Source organism: Microchirus variegatus, assembly GCF_963457635.1.
Source record: "Microchirus variegatus genome assembly, chromosome: 13".
NCBI lineage: Eukaryota > Metazoa > Chordata > Actinopteri > Pleuronectiformes > Soleidae > Microchirus > Microchirus variegatus.
The window spans coordinates 23846028-23856847 of NC_139814.1; the positions used below are offsets into that span (position 1 = coordinate 23846028).

Genomic DNA, 10820 nt, shown 5'->3' on the forward strand with positions numbered 1-10820 from the left:
AAAAAAAAAAGTCACATTTCTCTTACTCAAAATACAAAAGAACGACTCGATCAAAAAAAGCATAATGAAGTTTTAATTCTCTCGGTTCGAGAACATTACGTATAAAATGAGTCGGGTGCTTGTTTAACACAGCATTGAGATGCCACACGTACAAAAACAAGTATAAACCGAGCTTTATGAGTCGCAAATTCTGCAGTAAATCCTTAAACCCCTGAGAAATAACAGTCCCTGATATGAATCAACAGGATTACGATGAAGCACGCTGCATTAAAGATGGAGTGACCGTCTGCTTGGACTCTTCTTAGCCTGATCTCGTTCTTCACATCAATGCAGGTGACGAGTTAAAACACAATTCTAAAGAACTGAATCAAAAGTGTTGACGTCTAAGGCACGGGTCAGTTTGTAAAACAATTTTTTCACTCAAACGTGTTGCATTTGCTAATGAAACTTCACGTTTGGCTCACTCGACATTGCAGCTCCTGCTCCTCCTCCTTCTTCTCCTCAGTGCTCCTGGCCTCCTGGCTCAGACCCTGGCATATCTCATGGTTGTCCTTAGTGACAGGAGGCCTGCGCGAGACAAAACACAAAGAAGACAGTGAGCTTGCTCACAGAGACTGAGGTGGGAACAAACACGGCGATAAATTGCTTAAATCCTGCTTAGGGACACCGAGGCTGAGAGCTCCAATACACATGAACCGTAACAACAGCGGAAGCACAGGTTGTTGTTGTTGTTGTTTTTGTGGCATAGAACTTACAAAGATATTCCAGTTTCCTAACTATTTTTAGAAAGAGAGCAAAATTCCTTTCCAGCAGTTTTGTAATAGTTGAATCAGGACATTCATTTAAATGGTAAAGACATGTTTCAACGATGCATCATAACATCTACCTTAATATCGACTCCCTATCTTTGGCTTTTTCCCAGATGGGAACCAAGCCTCTGTTGCCCTGGTCATAACCCAACAGGCTACCTAGCGTCTAGTCCAAGCGTTGGTCATCTCCTGCCTCGTCTACTGCGACGCCGTGCTAACGGGCTTCCCGACTTGTGCTGTGAAACCCACAATCCAGTGGCTAACCTTAGCCGCCCTACATCAAATGCAGCAAATCACCGATGCTAGCCTAAGAAGTGCTTCATGGATCTGCTTCCACCTTGAAGGCTCATGTTACCCCTCGGCTACTCCGTTCATCAAAGGATTGTCGTCTGGTGGTCTAAGCCGGTGGAATGATCTACGGAGTGCTACCAGAACAGGGTTGTCCTTGCCCTATCTTCAAGAAGATCTTGAAGACCCAGCTCTTCTAAGAGCATCTTCTGTCCTGGCCATGCTAACAGGCTTCCCGACCCGTGCTGTGAAACCGCTGCAGATGGTCCAGAACGCGGCGGTGAGCTTGGTCTTCAAGGTCCCTGGTTTAAAAAGGGCACATGAGCTCCACTGGCTAACCTTAGCCACCCTACGTCAAATTCACAAATCACCGATGCTAGCCTAAAAAATGCTTCATGGGACCTTAAAGGCTTATGTTACCCCTGGACTACTCCGTTCATCAAAGGATTGTCGTCTGGCGGTCTAAGCTGGTGGAATGATCTACCAAGTGCTACCAGAACAGGGTTCTGACCCTAACCCTAGCCCTATCTTCAAGAAGCTCTTAAAGACCCAGCTCTTCTAAGAGCATCTTCTGTCCTGGCCATGCTAACAGGCTTCCCGACCTGTGCTGTGAAACCGCTGCAGATGCTCCAGAACGCGGCGGTGAGCTTGGTCTTCAAGGTCCCTGGTCTAAAAAGGGCACATGAGCTCCAGTGGCTAACCTTAGCCGCCCTACATCAAATGCAGCAAATCACCGATGCTAGCCTAAGAAGTGCTTCATGGATCTGCTTCCACCTTGAAGGCTCATGTTACCCCTCGGCTACTCCGTTCATCAAAGGATTGTCGTCTGGCGGTCTAAGCCGGTGGAATGATCTACGGAGTGCTACCAGAACAGGGTTGTCCTTGCCCTATCTTCAAGAAGATCTTGAAGACCCAGCTCTTCTAAGAGCATCTTCTGTCCTGGCCATGCTAACAGGCTTCCCGACCCGTGCTGTGAAACCGCTGCAGATGGTCCAGAACGCGGCGGTGAGCTTGGTCTTCAAGGTCCCTGGTTTAAAAAGGGCACATGAGCTCCACTGGCTAACCTTAGCCACCCTACGTCAAATCCACAAATCACCGATGCTAGCCTAAAAAATGCTTCATGGGACCTTAAAGGCTTATGTTACCCCGGACTACTCCGTTCATCAAAGGATTGTCGTCTGGCGGTCTAAGCTGGTGGAATGATCTACCAAGTGCTACCAGAACAGGGTTCTGACCCTAACCCTAGCCCTATCTTCAAGAAGCTCTTAAAGACCCAGCTCTTCTAAGAGCATCTTCTGTCCTGGCCATGCTAACAGGCTTCCCGACCTGTGCTGTGAAACCGCTGCAGATGCTCCAGAACGCGGCGGTGAGCTTGGTCTTCAAGGTCCCTGGTCTAAAAAGGACTAGCACTAACTTTACCCTCATCCTTCTACCACCTCTGAACTCTCACCCTCCGTCAGTCCACAGTTCCTATCGAGTGGATTTCTTTCCAAGACTTCCACTAAATCCTTAAATCTCTCTTCAAAATTTCCTGATCCAGATTATGGATTATGTGGCAGAACAGAGGGTTTGTAATACAGTAGTATACCTCGTGTCCCAGTTCTCTGCGTCCTCCACTGTGTCCGGTAAAGACCTGTCTGCAGTTTCAGGCAGGGCCAGGGCCAGGGCAGCTCCCAGCAGCGTGGACGTCCCGAAGACGACCAGAGGAGTCGCGGGGCTGTGGACGCTCAGCATGTTGATCACGGGCGCCAACACGCCGCCCACTCTGGCAAACATAGACGAGACGCCTATTCCTGTTTGCCTGTGGGTGTGCAGGAGAGGGTTTGAGGCTTATTTTTTAGAGCTGAAATAATAAATCAATTGAACAACAACGAAGATGTCCCACCGTAACACTGTGGGGAATATCTCAGCGGTGTACACATAAATGACAGCAACAGAAGCAGTTACGCCAAACTTCCCGACCATAGCCAATCCAGCCAGGAGATTAGGATTATCTGCAAACAGAGGAGAGAAATTATCCCTGTCCAAAATGATGAAAAACAAGAGAAAGCAACGTGTTTTAAAGTTGTCATATTTAAAGAATGGTTCATGATACAGATTCTGTTTTTGGTTTGTGAGAGTGAGGAGGTTTTCAGGAGCTCCCGCATTTAAATTTGTGAAAAACGGGTGTGAATCGATAGAGAAATTATAGTTTTAAAATCACCCTCGTCTCCATTTTTTAAAAACAAAACTCCAAAGCTGAGTGTTAACATGGGAGTCAATGGGAGGTTTGACCAGAATTCTCTGCCCTTTAAGGTGATTTTAAGAAAAAATTCAAATCATATGAGTGAAAACAACACACAGGGTTAGACAACAACCATAGCAACGTTTCTATGTAAAAATGATCTGTGTAGGTTGGAAATTGTGGGCAGGAGAAGAGTTTGTTTAGAGATTGTTGTGATTATTTTCAGCTAGAGTGCCACTCTAACAGGTGCAATACACACTCATTATAAAATCTGAAAAAGTACAATACTTAAACTGCGATTATTTAAAAACCGCAAAAGGTATCAAATATTTGATTTAGGTGAGAAAAGTCTCAAGTCTTGTGACCCGATTAAAGTTTCAACCACGTCTCTACGTTGAAGTATGACGACACTGTGAGACTCCAAAGTGGGCGTTTTCTATTTGTTTTTTGCAATTTTTGTTGCCATGGTTACTCGAAATGCTTGCAAAAGTCGTAACATTAGCATTCCCGATCGAACCGCATGTTTTGATATAGGGTGTGTGGCTGTTTTTTTCTCAAAACTTCTCAACACTCTAAATACATTGCATTAAGCTAATCATTAGTAACAATGCTGCAGTAAATGTGCTAACGGTAAACCTAAAGATATTTAATCGTCTTTTCCCACCTGCAGGGACGACGAGCATGAGCAGACAGGCGACGCCTCCCACGGCCATGAAGCCGCTCTGGGAGAGTCGGCGGCTGAAGGGCAGCGTGACCAGGACCAGAGAACGAGCCGGGATCTCCACCAACCCGAAGACGAACTGGGTCAGGTAGAGGTCGGTCCCTAAGCTGGACACGCCCAGGGAGAGGCTGTAGTACACCAGCATGTTCACACACCTGGGGTTACAAAAAGGTGTTAAAGCTCACATAGAGTGGTCCTGTTGCACATATATGTTAGTTAAGGAGGTCTATTTACATACATTAACTTGTTTTTATGGTCAAAAACCTCCTAGTTACTAGATAGAAATCCCTATTTTCTGATGCTGCTCCTCAGCCGCGATATTTCAGACTCAACTCTCTCACCCAGAAGACAGACTGTGTTGTGATTGGCCAGCCAGTGTAGAGCACTTCCCAACTGTCTTGTGATTGGCCAGTACCCGGAAGTGACACATTCAGCACACCTGCTCTCAGAAGCTCAGCTCCCCCCTCTGGAACGGTGGATGAACTGCTCCTCATTATCAAAACATTGTTTTAACAATGTTTAAAAATAGCTTCTTCACGACTCCCCGCCGCAGTCCCTTTTATGACTTTGACCCAGAGTCAGAAGACACTGTCGCTCGTGAAACACCTCCACAACGGACATTATTCTTCTTCTGCGGTTCAATGTACGCAACCGGATGTGCCCGGACTAGTGCCCGGAGCAGGAGGATCTGCTGTTCAGGAGAAATGCTGTTTACGTAACCAGACCGGGTTTTTTCAGAGATCTCGCTGAGCCCGAGATTACAATAAAACACAGCGTTCTCAGCAGTGGCTGAACTGTTTGTTTAGAACCTTCAGGGCTTTGTAAACAAGGTAATGATGCAGATACACAGCATTATTTGGAACTTGCGGTCTAGGTCCGCTTTAAAGAGAGAGAAGAGAGGGATGGCAACAACCAGAGATGTGAAATAAATGTTTTACCAGATGTAGAACAAGATGAGGGCCCTCTTCCTCATCTGAGGTGTTCGGACGAGATCCACCACGGTGTGACGTCGCTTCTCCTCACCTAAGATCTCACAGTTCTCAAAGTGACACACAAAGACTTTTTTCATTATTAATCGCCAAAATAACAACCAACATCAGATTTAAGGGGCTCACCTCTGCGTCAAGAGGTAAAACCGTGCCGTTGACGAGTGCGGCCTCGCGGAGGAGAGCGAAGGCTTCGTCTCTCCTGTTGTTGGCCAACAACCACCGGGCGGACCGAGGCACCACCCTGACCACAGACCACAGAGAGGATCTTAGAAGGAGACGAAGGTCACAGAGAAAGATGCTTCATGCGATCTATATCCCACCATATGTAGAAGATCAGGAGGAAGCCCGGAGCAGAGATGGCCAACTGCAGCTTTCTCCAGTCTCGTATGAGGTATGCTATGCCCGCTATTAGCATGTAGCCCAGTCCAAAGGCAAAGTCCGTGATGATGCCGGCCAGCATGCGTCTCTTAGTGCACGTCCACTCGGTGCCTTAGGACGTCAGGACAGGACAGGAATGAGACGTTATAACACTTCTATGAACTTTATTGTTCACAGGTCTTGGTTGGACATCAAATTCAAGGACTTTCAAGGGTTCAAGGGACTGAATTTAGTGACACGGCTTCATTAAGAAGGGAGGACAACTTGTTAAATCTTGTCTTCGTCCATGATGGCGTCCACTTTTTGATCGTCCTTGGGACCTTGGTCAAAGTCAGTCTTTGAGATCTTGGACTTTTCGTTTTAACAGGCATCACGTCATCATTTGCGCTCTCTCTGCTTAACTTTACTCGCTCATTGTCCTGCACGGAATCTCACGTCAACTTAAAGGTGCATTATGTAATAAATCTAAAGCAACTGGTCATAAAATCATCCTAATATGTCACAGAGACTCAGGAATAATGTTCATATAACAAACTGAACTAACAACAACAACAGTACAGACACAATATTTGCATTAAAAAAAAAAATATTTTGCAGACTGCAAATCATGTTTATGTTTTAAAATCATGTTTTGGCATGTGGCGCCACCTACCGCCGTCTACCAATCGTTGCAGTCAGTAGAGTCTCAGCTGCCGAGCAAACACGGGTTGCCAGTTACGTCAGAAAACCAAACCTAAAAGACCTCGGTATTTTGAATTTGAATGTAGTAACCGTTTTTGGCCACATTCTTACATATGGCGCCTTTAAACTTCTTTCATGCACTTTCAAAGACCCATGTCTGTTTCAGGTGATTTTCAAAAACTTTCAATGGTCTTGAATGTGTTTTTTTTAATTCAAATTCACAAACTTTCAAGGATCTCAAGGACCCATGATGTGTTATGCTAGGAATCCAAACTGTCAAAAATGTCCTTACCCACTCACTCTAGTCTACACCATGACTACATGCTGCTTCTGCAGCACAAACATCAGTGTTTTGGTGTGTATCATCAGCGTCCTTACCGAGGACAAAGGCGTTGATGATGACCCCGGATATCGTGGAGCCCACGGCGAAGCGGAGAGCCACGTACGCGGGGAAGTTGGGCGCGAAAGCCACGGCGACTCCGAACAACGTCTGCAGAGCGATGGACAGCAGCAGGACAAAACGCCGGCCGTACCTGGTGCAGAGGGACAAGACGTGAGAGGACGTCAGTGTGTCCTCCTGGACACTTGGACGCTTTGGTGAGTCACTTTGAATGTGAGAGCGCCAACACCTTCACAAATATTACACGTATTTGTCATATTTCAGGGACATTTTTCTCCCACAAAGAGCTGTTTGTTTCTGAAAGTTTGTACAAATTACTGCAACAGACAGATGTTAAGGTTAAGGGAACTACGGTGGCCTTGATGTGCCATAAAGGACAGCGCAAAGAAAAGCACGCTCCTAGCCGTAAGGTACTATTAAAGGCTTAATATAGGGTTAGGAAAAAACAATTCTCTTAATCGTTTTTAACCCTTTTGGGGTGAATTCCAATTCCTTGCTTAACCCTTAATCTCAAAAAAAGTGCTGTCCCGAATCTCAGGAAAATTAAGTTGAGGGCCAACTTTAAGGGCTGTATCGCCCTCAATATTGAGATTTTCTGAGACCAAGTATTTTCTTTGTTAATAGAGATATAAAAATGATGAAAACCATTGTATTATCTTAGTTTAGGCCCATATTATGGATTACTGACGTCATTGTTGCGTAACATTTATTTTTTATTTTACGATCTTTTGTCAATAGCCGGTCGGTGCGGACAAGCGATGGTTTGCTATGGTTTACTTTTCAATAAGCCGTGGTGTGTGGTAACTGTCAGCTGAATATGTCTGTGGTTGTGGTATTTGTATGAGTATCATCTTATAACTAACTGACAACCTAATAACCTAGCTGAATCCGGCCTATTATCTATCCTTATCCTCCTTGATCTGAGTGCGGCCTTCGACACAATCTCTCGATACCACCCTCCTCGACAGACTAGCATCTATTGGCATCTCCGACACGCCCCTGGAGTGGTTTAAATCTTATCTCCATGGCCGCACCCAGTTTATCCAGTTCACATCCCAACCGTCTCCCCTCTCCTCTGGTGTTCCCCAAGGCTCTGTACTTGGCCCCATCCTGTTCACTATCTATCTCATCCCCCTTGGTCAGATCTTCCGCAAATTCTGTTCTGCAACAGCTTCACTGGCTTCCAGTTAAATTCCGCATCGATTTCAAAATCCTGCTTCTCACCTTCAAGGCCATCCACAACCTCTCTCCCCCATACCTCTCTGACCTCCTTCACACCAACACCCCTTCCAGGACACTAAGATCTGGCTCATCTATCAGCCTCATTGTGCCTCCTGCCCGTCTGACCACCATGGGGGCCAGAGCCTTCAGCCGATCTGCCCCCCGCCTCTGGAACTCCCTCCCCCCCGGCATCAGGAACATTGTTTCATTTGCCATCATCAAATCCCACCTGAAAACCCACCTTTTTAAACAGGCCTACTCCCTCTGACTCTCTAACTCTCTACCCGTAGCTCTTACCTTTTGTTATTTTTATTTTGTTGTTGTACGGCGACCTTGAGTGTCTTGAAAGGCGCCTTAAATATAATGCATTATTATTATTATTATTATTATTATTATTATTATTATTATTATTATTAATAACTTGACTGACAATCGGATCGTAATAAATAATCCTGACGTAAATGTGTTCTTCTTCTTCTTCTTTTTTGGAGTTGACAGACTGGACGCAGCTTTCGCATTATTCTGCCCCCTACAGTCTGAAGACGTATCTGCATTTAAGGGGTGTCCCATTTCTAAGTGACAAAATAACCCTCAACACTTGGTTTTGAGGACCAGTTAAGATTAAGGGTTGAGATTGAGGGTTAAGACAGGAATTGGAATTGGCCCTTAGAACCTTGTTTTCATTCATTAATGACGACAACACACAGAGGCTATATACGTGCAATATGGAGTGTCATTTTTTTAATTTTCACCAACTACGTAAACACAGTTGAGCAAAACGAACAAAATTTCTTTGAAAAAAATCTGACTGAATTTGTGACATTTGGAAAAGCGCTATAGTTCAAATTTGCTTGGTTCGTCTATTTTGTGACTTATGCATAATTATTGCTTGATTACTACAAAAACGTGACCTATAATCACACACACACACACACACACACACACACACACACACACACACACACACACACACACACACACACACACACACACACACACACACAAACACACCATTTAAGGAGTTGTGTATTATTCCCTGCAGCGCAGATCCATAGTTAAATTAATCAAACATCATTACTTTTTCCCAGTAATCATCCTAATTTGAATTTTTTCACAGTTACCTGTCGGCCATGGCTCCAAACAGCGGAGCTCCCACCAACAAACCAAACATGTAGACGGAGGAGCCGAGGCTGTTGAGTCCAGATCTGTCACACACCAGGTCCCACTGTAACAAGATGTATGTATTAATCTATGTATTATATTATTATTATTATTATTATTATTATTATTATTATTATATAAGACATACGTTCACAACGACCCGCTTCCCTTTGGTAAAGTTTGTTTAATTTGAAAGTAATCCATCAACTATCAAACTAAATGATCTATTTCAGATTATAAAATGTGAGTGAATGGTTGTTTGTCCTGTGATGAAGAGTTAATCTGGCCAATAATCTGCCACATCACCGTGATATAGAAAATATATACATTTACTTCACAGTACATTATGAGGTTAAGCTAAGAGTTTGAATTAAAGGGCAACTTCACCCCGAAAAATCATATATATATTTTATATATATATATTAATTTAGAAGTGAGAAATTGGGATTGAAATAAATAAATACATTATTTTTTAATGTATTTATTAGTATGGTGAGAGAGAGAGAAACATTTTTTATCACAACAAATAACAAATATATATTTAGCTGTATATAGATATGTAGCTATATGGAGTTTTAAGTTTAAGTTTTAAAAACCAAAGTTACAGATTGACCGCAATTTGTTCTTCACTTTGTAAACAAGAGTGCAAATGAATAACTTTAATTTAATTAATAAGTAACAGGACACACTTGTACTGAGTAAAATAAGTAAGTAAAATAACTGAGGTGGTGGGAGGGGTGGCCCCCCCAAAGTCTAATCCAGTTTAGGGCCCCATAAAGTCTTGGTCCGGCCCTGTTATTCTACATTTTTAGGTCAATATTGACCATTTACATGTTTTTATGTATGATTATTATCGTGTACCTCAGTGACAGTGGTGCTCTGGAATGTCTCGTGGCTGTAAACCCATCCGTGGGCGCACGGCGCGCGCTCGCCGTCGGTCCGGTTGAGGACGCACGAGGACTCATCGGCGGAGGAGAGGCTGAAGTTGGGGCTGAATGTGCCCGGAGACAGGCTCCGATCGCCGGCGTAGTGTCTGCAGTGATGCGGCGGCGTGGCTCCCGTGAAGATGCTCGCCATCATGTGGAAGGCGAGCAGGATCTGAGGCAAACAGATCCACACGTAGAGGATCCGCTGGTATTTACCGAAACCTCCCACGGAGGAGAGGATCTGCTCGAAATTCATTGTGGATTAAAATGAAATAAAAAGACAGAGAGCGAGAGGGTCTTCTGGTGGTGGAGACCAGGCTGAAGTCTGCAGGTAAACAGTCGATGTTGTTGACTCAGTTCCTCTGGAGGTGACAAACCTTCACAGTCCTCACGTGCAAACTTCTTATCTCCTCTGACGAGTTTCCACGCACGCAAACATCAACCACTGAGATTCTACCTGCTGTGGAAAAAACCTGCAAATAATCAGAGTTTAAAAAGTCAAGAAGAAAAAGTCCTGCTTTTATATGTGCACGTGGTGCAGAATCTGGACACACACACACACACACACACATATGCACACTAATGTCAGCGAAGCAGAGAGCGCTTATATATGTATATATACACACACACACACACACACATATAGACGGGGTCGGTTGACGATGTATCAGTTGTCCACCAGGCGTCACTATTAAAGGAACCGTTTTAAAATCCATAGAAAGGACGCAGCATTACATGCAAGGGCCACATTATGTTTTTGTTTTTGCAGATTTTAAGTTTAATTTCAGAATTCGGAGAGAAAGAGGATTAAGGCCACGTCTTATTTTTTGGGAAAATTGAACATTTTGAGGAAAAATTTGAAAATTTTGGGAAAAAACTGGAACATTTTGAGAAAAAAAAGAGAATTTTGAGAATTTTTTTTTTAATTTTGCGAAAAACAGTGGGTCAATAAAAAGTTCTTTGCAATTTTTTTTTAATTTAGAGAAAATTTTTTAATTTTGAGATTTTTTTTTCAAAAATTG

At 43.9% G+C, this 10820-nt stretch overlaps 1 protein-coding gene across 1 annotated transcript; it reads right to left on the reverse strand.

Moving 5' to 3' along the window:
* Positions 1 to 449: 449 nt before the first annotated feature.
* LOC310935660 (organic cation transporter protein) lies at positions 450 to 10054 on the reverse strand (the record flags this gene model as incomplete). The annotated part of the gene is made up of 10 exons (XM_083899594.1): positions 450 to 567; positions 2686 to 2898; positions 2983 to 3091; positions 3986 to 4197; positions 4981 to 5087; positions 5158 to 5272; positions 5352 to 5520; positions 6469 to 6623; positions 8833 to 8936; positions 9734 to 10054. 10 exons carry the CDS (start codon positions 10052 to 10054, stop codon positions 450 to 452), a joined length of 1623 nt encoding a protein of 540 aa, XP_083755720.1.
* Positions 10055 to 10820: the final 766 nt, after the last annotated feature.